The sequence below is a fragment of the Mya arenaria genome, chromosome 11 (genome assembly GCF_026914265.1).
Source record: "Mya arenaria isolate MELC-2E11 chromosome 11, ASM2691426v1".
NCBI lineage: Eukaryota > Metazoa > Mollusca > Bivalvia > Myida > Myidae > Mya > Mya arenaria.
Window position 1 is genome coordinate 41,782,344 of NC_069132.1, and position 20,146 is coordinate 41,802,489.

At 34.6% G+C, this 20,146-nt stretch overlaps 1 protein-coding gene across 4 annotated transcripts; it reads left to right on the forward strand.

The window, feature by feature from the left end:
- Positions 1 to 4,671: 4,671 nt before the first annotated feature.
- Positions 4,672 to 15,785, forward strand: LOC128207565 (uncharacterized). 4 transcript variants are annotated; one of them, XM_052910581.1, is made up of 13 exons: positions 4,672 to 4,865; positions 6,718 to 6,819; positions 7,551 to 7,607; positions 8,053 to 8,109; positions 8,860 to 8,916; positions 9,388 to 9,420; positions 9,806 to 9,862; positions 10,360 to 10,389; positions 11,306 to 11,347; positions 11,984 to 12,133; positions 12,730 to 12,822; positions 13,793 to 13,929; positions 14,200 to 15,785. In XM_052910581.1, exons 1-13 carry the CDS (start codon positions 4,763 to 4,765, stop codon positions 14,410 to 14,412), a joined length of 1,131 nt encoding a protein of 376 aa, XP_052766541.1. In that variant the 5' UTR covers positions 4,672 to 4,762; the 3' UTR covers positions 14,413 to 15,785. The 4 variants fall into 4 exon arrangements, with proteins under 4 accessions (XP_052766541.1, XP_052766543.1, XP_052766539.1 ...); XM_052910579.1 differs by having other exon boundaries at positions 4,674 to 4,865; positions 6,688 to 6,819; XM_052910582.1 differs by having other exon boundaries at positions 4,675 to 4,865; positions 6,688 to 6,819; positions 12,026 to 12,133.
- The last annotated feature ends 4,361 nt before the right edge of the window (positions 15,786 to 20,146 follow it).

Here is a 20,146-nt window from a genome sequence, read left to right on the forward strand (position 1 = left end):
GTGTGGCCATAGGGTGGGTCATGTCAACGCAATCGCCGCCTGTGTTTACATGATGGACACAATCTTACACCTCCGAATCCCATCATCAAAATACAATTAAGTCTTCTTTTTTTACATGACTTTTTATCGTTATCCCTCTTCCTACTTAATGGGCGTTTCACTTTTATTTAACATTACTGTTCGACGGTGTTAGCAAATAAGTATTGTATCGTTACTACAAGAACAAAAAAGACACACTAAGTAGCCTCCTCATACATCTCCCATATGAGCCGCATAGTGCGCTTTTTGGTCTTCGGACATAAGTTATTCAAATGAAATAATAAAAAATGCCAAAAATAATGATGTTTTCTCTATTTAATGATTTGTTCGAAACTTCTTTCGTTTAAGATTTGTCATTGTTGCATCGTTTTAAAATGGATTTATGATTATAAGTTTACTTATGTTTCCATAGAAATCACGGATTTTGTCCCAATTTAATTTGACTGCATTAATTATCTGTGTTAAAAACGCCCCAAGAAAAAAAAATATACAAAAATGAATCATCATTTTTTATGTATCAATGTTTCATAAAGATTCCATGTTTGGAAAACATATAATAATTGTTTAATTTAAACTTATTAAATTTTACAACGATTGTGAAACAAGCTCTTGCAACTTATATTAATCACTCTCGTTGGCACGATGTTGCGCGAGAGTGTGGTCTTGTGTTGTGGGGGAAACTTGCCCGGCTTGGTGATATATTTTAAATAATATTTTAAACTAGATGTAACATTGATGCGTTAGTTCTGCACGTCATTTAAATAATGTGTTTTTGTAAGAACGTCATGTGTGAGTCGTCAAATTTAAAAATAAAAATGCGCAATACATGGTCTCACTTATCAAAACGCAATATAAGTGCTATCATAATAAAAATTTCAGTATAACTCCCTGAAATGTAATTTATACAAATACCCAATAAAGTATTAAAAACAAATATATCTGAAGGCCCAAAATCGCGCGATGCGGCTCATATTGTACAATGTGACTCTTGACATGTGTTGATTAATATCACAATGTTATTAATTAGATGATTTCATATTGGCCTAGTTTATTTGTTAGAGGTCAGCTGTTTTGGCCTTCAGCCCGAACAAGATACAACATACAAAAATCTTTATTTAAAGTAGGGTATATGATAACAAGAAACATTAGGTCAGTGATATATTTTCCGACATGATTAACAAACATATATACTTGACATATCAGAATATAACAATGAGCTTTTGACCCGGTAAAAATAGTATATTATAAGTTACGGGGTTAGTAGGTGGTCCGATTTGTGATATACGGGGCAAAGGAAACATGGTTTCCTGCGCCCCGTATATATCATATCGGGTCACCTACTAACACTATAACGCATATATAACGTCGACAACCTATATACATGTCTAAATGTTTCATTTTTTATCGGTATATTCATCGGAATCGGAAAATAGACGCCATGTTGGTACGATATAGATTTGGTGAACCAATATTGGAAAATATGAGGTCACCGCGTGATCAGTCCTGAACCAATGGCGTTGCGTTATAAATGTTGGAAGCATGATGTAGTTTTATATAGGTACAAAAGGTGGAACAAGTATTTACAAAAGCCGTTCGTTATTATAGTCATACATACAAATACAAATTTGCCGGTATTTTCAGAAACAGTAGCGTACAAAGGCATCATTGCTCCTTAGATTGGGTCAATCCCTACCTACAGGTAGCCATCCAAATCTCTGCCCGGCCACTGTCTTGACCATATCAGCACCTACCAGCATGTAAGAGTAATAACTGATAATGCCAAATCGTAACACCTTAACAAAATTGCCGAAAAAACACTAGTAGTTGTATGTGTTCGACGGATGTTATATTCATTTGAAATAATCGTAAATTTATATTTTATATAATAAAGTCCTTCTTTTTTTTATTTGATTATTACTCATTTATATTCAAAATGCCCGCTAAAATCGTTTCTGGTATTTGAATGTTACAGCTTGTCCAGTGGGTGTAGGTCATCTCACTAAAAACATAACTCCTTTTCCAATGAGACAAAGGATAACAGATATTCCGTGAAACACCTATAAATCACAATTTCTTCTTTATAGTTATAAAAGATTAATTGCACATTAAGCATTTACAAGAGGGCCATGTCAAGGTGCAGATCAGCCTTCTTAATTCCAGGTAGTTTTGGGGGCACCTGTATTCCTTTGGGAGGCTGTTCCATACTTGACTGTCTTCATAGCGGTGTTTTTCCCATATTTAGTTGAATCCTGGTGGCACATCTACACATATCTGCGATTATTTCGTCAATCGTTTGCCAGAGATCAAAATTGTTTTTACCTTCGTCGTCCATTTTGTCGGTTTCCAAACGAATAATTTTCGTAAAAATCCACTAACAGGTTAACCACAACTGTAATATCAAGCCGTACAAAGTTGTTGAAGTATCTAGTAGGCAAGTAATTCCAAATACGTTTTAAACCAGGCACCCAATTTTCAAAACAGTCGGTAAAACGGAAAACAAAATGGCTGCCTTTTAAAATAAGTTTTAGCATTTACATATTAGGGCTAGTTTCGACTGCCAATGAACATTGTCCATTCCTCTAATCCCGTATTTGGCGAGTTAAGGAGCCAATCAAAACGGCAGAAACTCCAATTGGCCGAATTTGGTCAATATTAGGCGAGTTTTGGCATATTTTGTCGTTAATTGTCAAGTAGTGTTATTACGATTGTCCCGGTATCGTGTCAAATACGAAATAGTTGAATATGCTATCATTTCAAAATTAAGAATAAAACTTGACGCATATACAATTAGATTGTTTAATAGATGCTCAAGCGAACAAAGCCTAAAACTGTTTATTTTGAGTGAACCCATACTCAATTCAATTAATAAATGTCCAATAAAGTATACCAATAACTTGATTTGTTTGTAACATCTTATTTTAAGCAATGATTTGGTTCATGGTCAATCTTAGCTAAATCCAGGACACAAAATATTCCCAAATTTCAATAAAACGGTGTCAAAAGGTTCCGTCTTCAAGGACACGTGTTTATAATTTCCTATGGACATATGTATATTGATAACTTTTAGAATGTAAGAAAAGTGAACGTTTAGTAATAAAACATTAGTTTTCAACCTTTCTTAAACTTTGTTGTAAAGAAACTAATTGTGACTGGTCGCCAGTCAGGCGCAGTTTGTCAAGGGTTGTAGTATAGCGCCAAGCAACAGACAACTCCAGTACGCCATTCCTATATGCATATGTATAGTTACTCCCCTTGCTATTTTATACACTGCATCTATAGCGTAATACTAAGTTTACTGAAGGCGAATACGCTATAGACCTTATTATTAAGTACATTTATCTTAAACTGTCGCTAATTTCAATCACTTATTAGAACGTTGAAACTTATGTTTACCTTCACTTGGATTATGATAAAAACTATAGATTATATTTTTCACATAATTGATCATGTATATCATCTATATAAATGCAATACATTGGTGATATGCATGTTCTAGTATGCGTAAAGTATAACTTAGGCTAATTAAACTGATGTATTTTGGCTACATGGAATAATATGATCTCCTGTAATCAAGCCACTGTGGCAGTAACTATTAAAGCATGCAAATTTCCGGTAAGGGGGACAATCCTAATTGAGAAAGTAATTCAGTTATAAACTATTATTTCCCTTACTTCTAGCAATATCATAATCAAATTCGACATAAATACATAAGCAAAGAAGATGCTGTTTTTGATTGATTGATTGATTGATTGATCGATTGATTGATCGATTGATTGATCGATTGATTTAGAGGTGCACCTCATATTTTATACATTACTACTAGTAAGAGGCACAAAAGGTACGTTATTCGTATGAGGTCAATCTCCTATCCTTTGAACTCCCAAGGGGCAATAATACTGCGTTTATCATTATCACAAAATTGGCCTGTGTAAGCACAGAAGGGTAGTTGTTTGTTTCGATGTAAGTTAACAAAGATCGTTATATATTTCAGCGAGTGAGCAACAAAGCTAAATTTCGGTTGTAGGCGCGAATGAAATATTAACTTCTGGCATTCTCTTTTTTACACAAAACATTTTTTTTAGTCCATTATATTTCAAAAAGAGATATAAAATGAAAAATTATTGTAGTTGTTCTGAACAAGCGCGAAGTTTGTAGGCAAACGTTACTGCATACTCATTAAACACTTGTTTATACAGCCGGTTCCCGTTGGCTTGAACTCGCTCGGTTCGATTTCCTCGTTGGCTCGAACAGGATGTAATGGGCCGATTGTTTCTATTAGATGATAACAGAACCGTTTTGCTCAAATTTCCCGATGCTCGATGTATTTTCGCCGGTCCCTGTGAGTTCGAACCAACGGGGTTCAACAGTATAAAAAAATATAAAATTTATAAAGGACAAAAAAGAATGAAATGAATATGCTTGAAATAAGTGAAATACGAGTTCAGGCCATGTGCTTATAAATCAGCCTTTTTCTTTAAACATTATTATACATGCAAGTAAACAGTAGCTAAACACTCAAAATAAAGCGATCTTAGATCAACGGATAAAATATTGCAACGAAGCACTTATTTATGAATTATCAATAAACCTCACACGGCCAATTGAAAACTTTAATGACAAGATACGGAAAGAACACTTTTCGATAACTATCGCACGTAATATTACCACGGCTCGAACGTCTGTTTGTGTCTAGTCGAAGTTTTACCTGAAAGCAGACAAAACGATGTCCACGTTTTTATGTGTTCTGTTGCTGGGCGTTATTCTTGTGGCCAGCGTCCAAGGATTGACCAAGGACCAGCTCCAGCAGATTTTGGAGAATGGCAAAGGTAAGCTTCTGCTTTTGATATTTTGTATCAGAAAACTCTTTCAATTGTCGACTATATGCACATTGCAAATATGTTTCTTTTTAATATTGACTTTATTTGAATACAGTTGTTGTGTCAGTTTCAGTTTAGTTTAAACATATTTATTTTGCAACGATTGTGAAACAAGTTATTACAACATTATTATATTAATCACTCTCGTTGGCACGATTTTACGCGAGAGTGCGGTTTTGTGTTGTGGGGGAAACCAGAGAACCCGGAGAAAACCCACTTGTCCGGCTTGGTGACCACGAACCAAACTCACATGCGCCCGAGCCGGGAATCGAACCCGGGTCGCCTAGGTGAGAAGCGAGTGCGCTAACCACTGCGCTAACCGAACAACCTAATAAATTAATATAAAGGTCACGGAAACATTGTCACTTATTTAAAATTGACAATGACACAGTAACATTGGTGGACAGTGTCGTGTTCTTGTATACCGGATAAGTGGTTCTGGTCATTTGCCAGTAAATGATGAGTGACGAACAGAAGTGTGCCAATTATAAATATTCAAATTTATAAATTCTTTTGAAATTAATTTAAAATTATGACAAATCTAAAGATTTTTTTTAAATAGAAAAACATTTTCAGTTGGCAAATGATACTCTCAAATATCTTCAAACATCAACAAGGCATGGCATGTTATTGGTATTCTTAGGACTGTTATTTTTTTTTATCTCGTCCAGCCTTAGATAAAATGTATGTCAATTTAATTAAACCTCTACTCCAGTCTGTCAATGTCGCATGGACAATTGTAGTAATGAACTAAAAATGCCATTGCAGCTACCCAACACGAGGCGGCTTGAATTGTAAACGGTGCTACCAAACTGTGTAGTGTTGACAGAGTTTTGTCTGATTTTAACTGGGATATGTTGGCGGAAAGGAGATGCAAATATCGCATCGTTTTGTTCTTTAAGATGGGTCTTTCTCCCGAACATCTCAAACATCTGATTCTCCAGCCATGAGCTCAACCATTTGTCCTACGAAATATCGCAGATGTTTTAGTCATCCCATGTAACACTCAAGCTTATGCTCCTTCATTTCTGTCCCTAGCTGTTCGTCAGTGGAATTAGCTTCCTGAAGATATAAGAAACAAACATACTTTCAGCGCATTCAAATCCCAACTTAACACAGAATCAGAGAAACCACAGCTCTTGTATAATGGTGGAAGCAGACAGCATCAAGTAAATCACCCTACTCGGCGACTACGATGTAGCTCATTAAATTATGACCTTCACAGAAGGAATATTATCCCCCCTCCCCCCTCCCACTGTGCTTGCGATGCCGTTGAAACTGTGTAGCAATATTTCACTCATTGTCAAAGATATCAGTTAATGCTTGATCGTTATATCCATCATTTACCTAGATTTTTTCCCGTTATGATGCCTTACCCCAGATGCTAATTTAAGCGTGCGTTTAAAAGTCCAGAGATTTATTGCTCCATTAATGCGTTTTGACGCCTAAATTTGACCCTCATTGGTGTGTCGATCGCTCTTCCTCAAACAGTGAGTGTGGCAGAAAACTTTTGCGCTTTTTTATTTTACTAAAAATATTCAAGATAAATGTAAAATAGCTTAAACAGTTCTTGTAAAAATATATCACTAGGCTTACTTATAATATTTTTTTTCATCCTACTGTACATATCATACACTGATTTTCTGTGCATTTCGGAACTGTACACTCCTACATGAAAATGTATTAGTATAAGCAATTGATTTGCTTGTTTTCCAATCCATGTCAATTCCTATTGTTGTACTGTTATATTTGAAAAAAACAACTGTTAAAGGCGATGTTGATGGTATGTTCGACGGACTAGGAAGCGCAACAGAAGACGACGTTGACGTAGAAGACATTTTGGAACAACTTGGATTCCAGGAGAAGACAGATGTCGACAACGATGATGATGATGATGATGAAGGTTTGTATATAGAGATATACTTCTTAAAGATGTACCGTGATTAGTTTTATCGTAATGGTAACTTTTGGCAAATGTTTGTTTATATGGGTTACGAAGTAAATCTAAATGATGATTCAGCGGATTTGTGGCATTCCTCGCACATCATACAAGCATGACACATCAGATATATACCTTTGGTAAAAGTGGCTTTTTTATGATCGGGCAAAAAAATCGATAATTGTTTCCTAATCTAGTAAACACTGAAGGGGATCCCATGTCTCCCGTTAAGATCGATCAGGCGATATCTGTCGAGGCTCTGTTCTTGTATTTCAGTGTAATGTATTAAAGGCACATATCAAAAGATTAATATGTAAATGCAACGGGAATGTATGAAGTATCAAAAAATCATTTTTTTTAAATCGGCGAATTTCCACGAATACAAAGGAAATGGTGGTTTCAATTTGTCGACAAGATTTAAGATAATTTGGTACTAATGCATACAGTGTATGTAACGTTTACATTCTAAACGTATTGCTCGGCATTCCGTGCCGAGTTAAAGTTTTCAAAAAATGTTTCATTTCTGGTGTTTTATTAACATTTTTCAACTTAAACACTGCTTCCATTATCAAATATAGAGTACGAAAACGTACATATAATTTGTATGTTTTCCGGGTTATTGAAACATTTTCGCTCGAGTGTCATAACGTATCAGACTGAAAAATAATACGTTTGTATTACGATTCATTTTGTAGAAGACATGAAACGTGTTGGATGGAATTGGGCCTCTAGGCAACTGAAGTCCAAAAATGGTTCGTATGATTTATCGTCCTTAATTTAGATAAGATATCACAAAACAGCTGTAGACGTAGAGTGCTAAAACATATCTAGTCCTAAGGTGCAAAAAAAACCTCAAGAAATAAATAACAAAAATAGCTCTAGTCTTAATATACTTAATGAAAATGTTTACAGTTTGTCTTATTAACCCATCACCGTCGGGTCCTTTCTAGGTCATGTAAATGTTTTATTTCGTTGAGGTAATTTTGTCAAAGTTTTGGCTACTGGGCTTTCAACTGTATTTTTCCATGGAACACCACCAACGATTTGCTCTATACATACTCTAATTGGAACGAATTTTACTCAAGTCCTATTCGCCAGTAAACTCAAGTTGACGTCGGGGTTTTTCGCCTATGTGCGAGGAAACCGTAACTATCTGACTGGAAGAATTGATATGTTTGACCTCAATTAATTTTGCAGTAAACAAAAAACGTGTTGGATGGAATTGGCCCACAAGGCGGCTGAATTCTCAAAAGGGTCCGTATAATCTATATTCTAATTTAAGATAATATTTCACAAAACAGTTCTAGACGTGATGTTCTAAAATAAGCTGTAGATATTACTTTTAATAAGGTGCTTAAAATAGCTCTAGACATAAGGTAATATAAAACACTGTGAACGTAGTGTATTGAAAATAGCTCTAGTCATAATGTGCTTATCTTAGCTCTAGTCATAATGTGCTTAAATAGCTCTAGACATTAGGTTCTAAAAACGCTGTATACGTTATGCATTAAAAATAGCTCTAGACATAAGGTGCTTAAAATAGCTCAAGACATAAGGTGCTAAAATATTTCTTGACATAAGGTGCTTAAAATAGCTCTAGACATAAGATGTTTAAAATAGCTCTAGACATAAGGTGCTTAGATAGCTCTAGATATTAGGTGCTTATAATATCTCTAGACATGAGGTGCTAAAATAGCTTAAGTAATAAGGTCCTTATACAACATTTTAACCTTTCGCCGTCGGTCCCTGAAATAGCCTTTTTAGATTATGAAAATGTTGTATTCCGTTAAAGTAATCGTATTAACTTATAATGTTTTGACTTCTGGTCTTGTCTCTGTAGTGTTATTAATCAAACATAACTGCCTTTTTAACGCTTGTAATTGTATCTGTAATTTTGTGATTCCGATGGTAACTTTTTTGAATATTTGAATCACTAATTTCAACTGTTATCCATAGACTAATATCAGCTTTAAGAAACAATAAAAGTATTAATCACTTATGCAGATAACATGAAGCATGCTGGATTGAACTTGCCCGCCAGAGGAGAAAACTCTAAAACAGGTTAGTATAAGTCTTACATAACATGGCCACACGGCAGTATATATGAATATTAGAGAGGTTTTCAACCACTACTCGTACTGTTACGTGTAAGTGTAGACGTCTGCTTGTGCAATACGTCATCAATGTATGTGAACTTGTGGACTAATTTTTGTGCAATTTGTCATCTAAGAATGTGTACAGTGTACACGTTTTGAATGTCAGGTACGATAGCGCGAACAACAAGAACAAGAAAGTCTTCTGCTTTTTCGTGATCTTTATTATAAACACTTTATAAGTAAATTTCAATTCCCGTGCTGTTTGCATGTGATTTCACCGCACATATTTCTTTCCTGCGTGTACTCGCGTTTCCCCAAAATCAAAAGACAACATTTTCAAGAATGTAATCAACAAACTTTGTAAATAATTGTATCAATAACTAGATGTATTATTGACTACATTTTCATATGCGTATTCTTTTTTACATATGACCAGACAAAGACGTGGGATGGTGGACTGGAGCTAATGGTAGGTGTTAAATTCGGGAGACGGACAAAATCCCAACACACATTTTCGTTTAACCCCCCCCCCTCCCCCGTCCCACATATGATGGTAAATTGCCATTTTAGAAGGTTATTTGCCATACACATTTTAAAAACTGTATAATGTAAAATGTCATTACATTTTACAATATTTCTGCTCTCTTCAATATATTTATCATAATATAGCATCATTATGTTGTCATTCAATATGTAATCCAAACAAAAACCTAATACATTAAAATATAATTGATTAGTATTAATTGGAAATGGAAATAGATGTTTATATCTAAAATGATTCAACATAACCTTGAATCCTTATGATGGATGACTTACCTATAAAGAAATGAATGTATTGAATTATTATAATCCAGTTAACACGAAGCGTGATGGATCGAACTTGCTCGCCGGAGGAGAAAAATCCAAAAAAGGTTCGTTTAAATCTTATAGAAATGGCCACACGGCAATACGTATGGATAATAGAGAGGTTTTTTAAACACTACTTATACTGGAACGAGTACCTATTAAATTCTTTTTTGTGCACTACGTCATCTAAGTCTGTAAACATTGTACGCGGGTTGAATGTCACGTGTATAAGTAGATTATTCTTTGTGAGCTAGGTCACTAAGGTATGTACAAATGATAAAAGCGCGAATGAATGAGATATTTCGCAACAACTTTCAAATACCTCAACCTCTATATTATTTACAATCTGTTGATTTTTGTTAAAAGTAAATTTCGGTTCCCGTTCTGTTCACAAGTGATTTTGACTTACTTATTTGATTTCTCCGAGTACTCGTAATTCCCCAAAATCCTAAGACCAAACTTAAAATAATTTAATGCAATAACGATATAAAGTAAAAAAGTCAAAACTTTACTATATTTATGATTTTCTACTTTTTCATGTTTGTGTTTTACATATGACCAGACGATAGATTAGGATGGTGGTTTAGCCCAGGTAGGTGTTTTATAGAGGGACGGACATAATCCTACTACCCATTTTGTTTAGTCGGACAAAATTCCCCTATATGATACAATAGTTTCCTGCCATTATTATTTCCAAATATATTGTACAAATTGTAAATATCAGATATCATTACATTTAACAATGCCTTTAAACGTACATTTGATTGAAAACAAAAGCAAATATCTGCAAAATAAATGTTGGGGATTTGTAACGGGATTATGTCCGAGGGATTTCGTCCGGGGGATTTTAACCTTAATTTTGGAAAGATTTTCGACCTATGTTTTGCAATCACTATACATTTTTATAAAGATTCTTTTTTAATATGGTTCCTTGTCGGTAAACATCATGCTTGAACCCATATTCTCCCCTACCACCAGTAAAACATAGCTATAATATGAGTTACGTAGCTAATAACCCGCAACGGATATATCACGTCAACAACCTATTAAGATATTGAACAAGACACCATCAGTATCTGGAAAATGCTTTATCTTTTCATCGGACTTGGAAAAAAGAATCCATTGTTCTTACGATAAATAAAAGATTATTGACCCTATAAGGAAACATATGGGGCACCGCATAGCCAGGCCTGGACCAATGGTGTTGCGTCATTCATGCTGGAGGCGTGGTATAGTGCATACCACTATATGTAGGAAAACATTAAGATCACTTACAATTATCACTAGAAAATGTATCGTACAACACCTTGAGTAAATAAGCTGACAGTAAAAAACGGCACAAAACAACTATCTTGTAGCTTGCTTTCTAGAACCATGTTGCGTGATATAGAAACGTATTTTTTAAGTAAATAAGCTGACAGTAAAAAACGGCACAAAACAACTCTCTTGTAGCTTGATTTCTAGAACCATATTGCGTGCTATAGATACGCCTTTTTTACTCACGATAGGTGCACCGGCTGCTGACGATGTGAAACCAAAGGCAACGGAAGGTTTGTAGTTTTGGAAACATATCAAACTTAGTCCTTAACACTTTTATATTTGGCAACGATTTCTGTAAAATTATGATGAATTTGAGATATATAACTTACTTTATTACTAGTAACAAATACCAGTTTGAACTTAATTTTGTAAATTTAAGATTGAAATAATTCAATTTTCAATATTGGCGTAACGCTTTTGGGCAAAATATAGCTTTCTCTGTCACATATTTTAACTATATATTAACAATAGAGCTCTGTTTTGAACATTTCATGATATTTTATTATTGAATCAAGTATGTTTTAATAAATCCACAATAACATATTTTTCTCTCTTGCCGCTGGCTGTCAAATGGGATGACAGCATTTTTCAAATTTGCTGTACTCTTATTAGGTAAATCTGCAGTCAGCCGCTTTTCACTAAATGGTGTTGACCAAGTCCGTATATATTAAGGACATTCCTTATTAACAATTATTCAACCGAATGCATTTATTGAAAACTTATGTCAAGAAATTCGTACAAAATGCAAGAAACCCGTGAGAAATTACTTTAAGTTCAATCTAAAAATACACATGTTTAGGCATTTTTTACAAAATAGGTTTAAAAAATCGAAATAGAACAATATTAGATAAAAATGAAATTTACAGACATTGTAATTGAACTGCCTGGTTTTTGGTGGATACCTAAAGGGAACAATGTGAAGGATCCGGCTCCTTGGTGTCAGTCGCATAGTTCCGGAGCTAGTTGTTGTGTTCAGAGGACGATGCACGTACGCGGGAAGAAATATCACTTGAACGGTAAGGCTAAAATACGGATACTATTTGAGTTAAGTTTGATTGTAATCAGGAGAATGAGTGTTAGAGAAAAGTGAGCAAGTTGTGTTTTTAAATTGAATGTTTGATTCTGTTTTGTACTCTCGTTGTGTTATCGTTTCCTGCATGCGTTGATTAACCGATTAAAAGTAGACAGAACTTAAAAGAACGGATATCAAAGTAGGATATAACTTAACAATCAAATCTCACTTAAGACGGATTGGCTTCGTAAAATAGATATTGAAGTGTTTTTCTTGAGTATAAGCTTTGACATAAGAAGGGACCATTCACAAGTCAATTACAGGTACTTCAGAAACATTTAAAGAGACCCGGGAATAAATTGTATTTGCCGGCTACTTCGTGACGTCTTCAAACTTAATCATTTGTAATCATAACTGATAGAAATTAGAATTGAATTGACTTATAATAATTGTGTAGCTATGTTATAAACATTACACGTACATAAAATATCTCATTTTATAATGATTACTTTCTATTTATAGAACTCTATAATCCCAGCTCGATACTTTAAAATTGATTAATTTGACCAACAATAATCTAACTCCTGTCTCTTCCACCAGCTTGTGTGAACGTGGACTACCACCCTCATGTAAATGAGTACTCGGTCTACTTCAGTGTGAATGGGTACTCTCTCTTCCACAAGGACACAGACCGTACGTATACATAAATTATTATTCACCCTCTTATCTTTACTTATTACTCAAGACCTACTCTCAGACAGACATGTACTATCTCTTCTTCCGTGTGAATGGTTACTCTTTTCTATAAGGACACAGGCATTCTTATACAAAGATCATTATTCACCCCCTTATTCTTACTTATTACTCAAGACTTCTACCCTCAGGCTGACGAGTACTCTATCTTCTTAAGTGTGAATGTTAACTCTCTCTTCGATAAGGACACAGGCGTTCGATTACACCCTCTTTACGAAGCATCGTGTAAAATTCTAGGCATCTACTATTTCTTATATATATACAGACAGCATCATTATATACAATTCTAAGGATTTACTATTTGATATAGATACAAAATGCATCGATATCATGGTGTACATTTCTACACATCTTCGCTTCAGTTATGTTACCAGTTTTCCAGTGTTTGGTCTACGGTTCAGAATTAATGGGTAACTCTCTTCCTCAAGGACACTCATCATTTTCAAAAAACAATGTATCGCGATCCAACACCTTAACTCATTCATTGCCAAAGAGTAAAAAACACAGCATTTGTGTGTGTGTTACTTTTTCATTTTTTTTGAAAATTGGTAGTACTTTGTACATTAGAATAATGTGTTTTCATTCGAAATTCAACGAAAAATATTGCGAGATTTAATATCTATTTCCGTGCATCTTAATTATTTAATTAGTCTTTTTGAACGCGATATTTGTTATTCTATTGATTCATCTATTTCAGCTTGAATATTTATTTTGATTGTTTACGAGTTGCTGAAACAGAACTTTTCGTCAAACTAAATAATTGTTAATCGTTTTTTATGGTTATCCATTAATATGCCCTTCAAGAAATCTGGTAAAAAATGTTTTTCATGAATATAACTTAAAAGGCTGGTCGGCGTTAATGGATGAAAACCCTGAAATTAAATTAAAGTCTATTCGTTTCGTATTTCAGTGAACATGAATGAAGTGGAGGAATGTTTCTCGGCGTCTTCGCTGGTTCCTGGTAGCAAGATCTGCATTAAACTGTACAAAATCTGCACCAAACACAAGCATATGTGCGCCGCCCTGGAGGGCAAGGCCGTTATCAAGGTATCCACAAAGCAGGCATTTCACTGGCATTTCGACTACCGTTTTTAATATTTTATAATATGATAAGGGTGAAAATGATCCAGCGATGAGACGTCTTCCTCCCTCCGAGGATAGCAGGCGTGGGTTCAATCACCGCCTGGATAATGTTCTCTTTGCATCAATGATGGCAATATATTAAATTCTAGGGTTTGAGTTGTAAAATTCGATTTCTGAAGAACATATCACGAATATCTTGTCATTTAATTTCGAATATCAATTTGTTTTTGAAAGGGGGTAGAGAAAAACGTCAAGCTGGACTACGGATGTTTCCAAATTGGTTCCGGAGACGAGAACGACGATGCGCAGGTGCCCGATGGCATGGAAACAGAGGAGCAGGCAACAAAAGCTGAGATGTTCCGAGCTCTATCTGCTCAGCTAGATCTGAGTGACGGGGGTGAGGAAACGAGCTCTATCGAAGATGACACGCTGCGTTTTGAAAATTGATTCCGCAGTGCCTAACATGAAGTTAAAGTCAAAATATGAAAAGCCAGTTGGGACATTCCAATTTCTTATTGATACTTGTCAATTGTTTATTACCAATTGTTCCTTTTGATAAATACGTCTGCCTTTGGTAATACTTCTTTATGAAATGTTTAACGACAATAAACAGTCATGTGGACCCCTGGGTAAACTATATGCGCTCAAACGAAGCATGTTCGTGAGAAGGGCTGAAAAATGTCAACTGTCATTTGCTCATTACAAAACGCTCGATACTATCTGTCGATGGCTTTTTGCTAATTGCTCATTGTCAATTGCTCTGCGCAAATAACACTTAACCAAAAGATAATAGACATAATGCCATTTTTTTGTTCTTTGGTACTAATAAGCACTTTTGGAAGTTTGATAACCTTAAAAAATCTATTTCAGTCCAGAAATAAACAAAGACTTCCAACGATATAAGTTAAATATCAGTTTCAATGATGCTTTTAAATGGACAGAGTGGACAATTGGAATTGGCAAATAGCAACATAAGACGACACCTTTGCGTAACATCAGAAAGTGATAACTATAATGTTGTAATATCTTTCACAATCGCTGTAATATCAACCAGTTTAAACTTAACTAAATTGAAACTATCAAAACAGCGTCTTGCGAAGATGCTAGTTGCAAAAAGCAAAGATCAATTGAAAAATGGCATTCAGCAATTGGCATGTCCAAACCGGATTTCTACATACATGTATATGGCAATACTTGTTTTGTTCATGTTATAATTATCATAATAAAAAAACGAAACTTTGGAGCGGTGATATACTTTGTCAATATGGCTTTATTATTATGCAATACATATTCAATTGATTTGGGAATGGACATTCAGCATCATTTTGACATGTACTGTATGTATACATGTATTTACCTTGTTTAAGAATTTGGTTTCAAATCATAATATGTATGTTTAATCGATTTCAATAATTATGGTTTGTGTTTTTCCTTTCATTTTTAAAACAACATAACTTGTCAAATAAAGTATCGCATATCCTTCCATACATACAATTGTTATGTCTTCTTTATTCACTCAAATAAAAGAACTGTAAAAAAGGCTATACCTTATAATATAGTTTGTTTATTGCTTCCCAACTGACTTAAAGATATGCTCCGAACAGAACTATGTTTTGGACTGTCTATTGGTTTTTGTTAGGATTTTGGCAGAATTGAGATATGGGTGGGTAAACCCCAAACAAACAATTTATTTAATACAGCCTTATGTTAGATTTTAGGGCCGGTATTCATTACAAGTCATTTCTTAACTTAAGTGTGTGTTTAACAATTATTATACTAATAACTTTAATCTTATCAATGAAAATAAAGTATTTCAGATATCATTGAGTTGTTTTATTATGTGATCAGTGGGTCGATACTCAACTTTTAGAAAATTGCTAAGCTTAGAAATTGACCTAAGATGTTTTATGAATACCGTATAAAATGGGAATAAAGTAAAACATAATTTCTCCCCGAACTGTTTAAAGCAATTGAATAAAAATCAACAGACAATCCAGGTAGCCGGTTCAAGGTCAAGATAAGAGCCCAATGTCAAATATTTCGAGCCTTAAATTGTATGTCAGCTCCATATCGTTATAACTCCTTGAAGGGTTTTCAAGAAACTTGGTTGAAAGTTCATTTCATTGAGACAACGTGCAAATCCCAGATTCCAAAGATGGCGGTTTGATATGAAGACGAATGACTTGTTTTTTTCATTGATACACACATTGAATCATTATTTGTGATTGACAAAGCAGTGTACGAAGTGAGAGTGCGTTTTATGTAGAAGGATAGTAATTCAGATATCATAGTTTTGGCATGTCTTCCTAATGAGAGTCCGTCTAGTCGTCCGTGTGTCACACTTCGTGCCCGCTCCGTATCTCCTGGACCCTTTGAAGGGTTTTAATGAAACTCGGGTCAAATTAACACCACATCGAGACGACATGGAGGATCACCATTCCAGTTGCGACGGATCAAGGTCAATGTCACTGTTCTACGTAAACGTTTGGGCTATATGTCATGTCGGCTCCATGAAACTTGAGTAAATGGTTCATCGCATCGAGGCAACGTGCAAACTCCACATTCCAAACAAGAAGGTTCAATGTCAAGGTCACAGTTCAATAAAAAGCTCTAGCCATAGGTTTTGTTTGTTCTTTAGTGTCAATTGTTTATCTTTTACTGCCGTAGAAGGATTTTCATGAAAAATACGGCTAAAAGAACCTTATATATTTTTGCATATTTTTTTCTAATTGCGCTTTTCATTTCTTCATAACTTTGATCGAATTTTTTGTGGTTGTTGCACCCATATTTGTTTTTCATACAATTTCTGAGTTACATAATAATATGTGTTAATTTAATAATAATTTTTAATCCAAAATAAAAAAAAACTGTCAAAACTGTGGCATTTTCCTTCGAGTTTGTTGGGTGAACCGTTTAAGGTAACCGGCATACAAATAAGCGATTCGTTTTTAATTTGCCATTGGTCACTTATTTTATGACCTTTTTGCGTTGATCTCATATAATTTTGTTATGTTTTCAAGGAGAATTGCTTGACGATAACCGAAATGTTAAAATAAGACAGACTGTGAAATTATGCAATCGTTTAAGGCAAAAATGCTTACGTGTGTATGTAATGTTCGGTATTATTTTTACACTTAAGTTTCTTATTCTGACATGAACATTGCAAAGACACACGGCATTGGGAGACTTAGTATGGACGGACATAACATTGATATACAATATCGTAATTAGTTATCCTGACATGTACTTTATACAGAATCGCTACATAGGGACATTATCCTGTGACGGACATTACATTGACATGCACTATAGTAATAGTATTTCTGACATGAACATTGCAATTTACACACACTATGTGGACAGTTGTTCAGGGACGGACGGACATTATATTATACACTATAAAGTAAAGACAAACGCCATGTATAACATACTTAACATAAAGAATCACACAATGGGTACAGTTATTCAGGGACTGGCATTACATTGATATACAATATAGTATAAAAAGTTAATCTAAAATGAACTTTACAAAGAATGACACAATAGCGACATTTATTCAGGGACGGACATTACATTGACTTACGATATAGTAATAGTCATTCTAAAATCTATGGTATTTTACAAAGACACACGCGATGAGGACAGTAATTCAGGGATGGACATAACAGTGACATAAACTATAGTAAGAGTTATAAGGACAAGTACAAGTTAGAGATACACCCCATGGGGACAGTTATTCAGAGATTGACGTTACATTGACATTCATGTATACAGTATAAATAAATAGTTCTGAGGATATGAACATAGAAAAGAATTTCATCTTGGAAACACTTATTCAGGGACCAACATAACAGTGACATATACTTTAGTAATAGTTAGGAGGACATTTACATGGAAAAAACAAAAACCATGGCTACAGTTATTCTGAGGGACAGATATTACATCTAACAGGTTCAACTATGTTACCAAAATGTCCAAACAGTAGCATAAACTGTCAAAACATGCACATACTGAGTCACAGTCATCCAATTAGACTTTTGGATGTACAAGTCCGACTTTTATACTAATGCTTGGCATTACATTTTTTAACAAGCCCTTCTATATAAAATTCAGAATTTAATCAAGCCTTGAGGACATTTCACCATTGCAGGGCTTGCGGGCTTGTGTTAATTTCGACCACTTCAGTGCAATCATCCGCCTACCTCTAGATCACATAGGCAAAACAGTGTCATAAAACTGAATTTGATGAAAATGGTAATACCTGTTATTTAACGGATTAAATCTGGGAGAAGGAGTTGTTAAAGGTCCCATATTTTATCATTTATGCATATTTTGTGCAAAGTAATTTTGCAATTACAGATAGTAATATATTATACAAATAATCTATTACAAGCATCCAATACTTCCCTAAATTCAATCTCAATACTTTTCATAACACCCTGCTTTCTCACAAACCTGTTGAGACGTTTAGGGATTAGGGATTAGCAGATGATTCGTGGATCCAGAATTTGAAATAAGAGGGGGCATAAAGTGGGGGTGTGTGCTTTTGACTAGCGCCCCTCCCTCAGAACCGAAATTTATTTGGTTTAAAGTGTTGGCATGGGGGCACGCGCAGGGGCCGGGTGACATCCATCCTCTCACAGGAGCCGCGAGTGGGGATATGAAGAATACCGTTTGGAACGTACAGTTACTAACGAGTTGTCCTACTTCTTAACTGTCCATATTCAACAAGCCACACAAAAATGTAAATGAATAAAATATATGGCTTACCTATGGATGTTTGGGATATCCATTTTGCAAAAGTTAGTGTCATTGATCGTTCTGCAAAGCTCGGTGATTTTGTTGATCTTCGATGAACCACAAAATCATTCGTCTGACACATTGATTTCGTAATTTTCAAGCTATATTGAATACTGTATGTTTGTGTTAAACCGGTTTAAAGTCACATTCAAGTACCAATAATAAAACAATTCTACGCAATTTTACCATGTTGACGTTAAAACTAATTAACGTTACTCATAATTTTCTTTCAAGCAGTATCAAGTCGCTTAAAAAGAGAAAGATTATTAAAAGAAACTCAAAGGTTACATTACACTATTTAATAACTTTCGAAATTAGTCAAATTACCTTTAATAATATCATTTACATAATTAAAATTGGAGTTCAAATAAACAAATAAGATACATTTGTGAAAACATTTGGCTTTGCTTTAAATGAAGCGCAATTTTCGCGTTTAATATCATAAATTGTCAAAACTAATTTTGCTTGTTTCTCCCGTAAAAAAAACATTAAATTTTCTGGGGGGTTTTAAATGAAAGACGTGTATTTCAAAATCCTTAATCAAGTGATAATTAAAATAATAACAATAATATAATAGCTCAGAAGTAGGCGTTTTTTTGATTGAGCATTATCTGTAAAATCTGGCAATTTTATCCCGCAGGAGAAAAACCCAGTACTGATAAGCTGGTTTTTTTTTTGTTTCGTGTTATCTCACTTCTGGTGTCGCTGGATAATGCCCCTTAAGATGTTTTTTGTGCTAATATAACTTATATCTACTATTGAGACCCGCGCGAGTGTGAATACCCCCGCTTTGTTCTACAAAAAACCCGCTGGGGTCCAAAATTCGCAGGTCATTATGACAAACCTCCCAAAACCTAATACTAATAACTCATTTATTTGCATTGGCCGATCGTTTTGTCGGAGCCAAACCGAAATAAAGGTGACCTTGGTGTATCAATCATCTTGACGTTGATGGCCGAGTTAATACGATCGTTACTGGATACAGGCGGAAAATCATATGATGTTTTATGCTAATACTCAATTAAATCGAAACAACCTAAAATACTCATTTAATATGTATAAAACCTAAATAATTAAAACAAGTATGGGGTTATACTCGATTGCATATGAAACCTTATTTGAAACTTTGGTTTAAAGAATTTAGGCATTTTTTAGTAAAATACACTGTTCGTACTTAATTTACTATGCCCGCTAAACCAAAAGCATCTAACAAAATGAATTATACTTGTTAATAGGATTTATTTTTAATGTCTCTTTCTACAATGACATAATCCTCGCGCAAAATTCCTCTGGATCGAATCACCCACGTACTTTTTGTTATCTATATATTTATTGATGTATTTACATAATTGCCCTCAACCTATGTCACTCGGTGGTTTAT

Excerpts from the sequence above, each read along its gene's own strand:
- LOC128207565 (XM_052910579.1), top strand. The coding sequence starts at position 4,763 with ATGTCCACGTTTTTATGTGTTCTGTTGCTGGGCGTTATTCTTGTGGCC. Across the intron at positions 4,866-6,687 it reads GATTTTGGAGAATGGCAAAG|GCGATGTTGATGGTATGTTC; the intron begins GTAAGCTTCTGC and ends CAACTGTTAAAG. Across the intron at positions 10,390-11,305 it reads AGGATGGTGGTTTAGCCCAG|GTGCACCGGCTGCTGACGAT; the intron begins GTAGGTGTTTTA and ends TACTCACGATAG.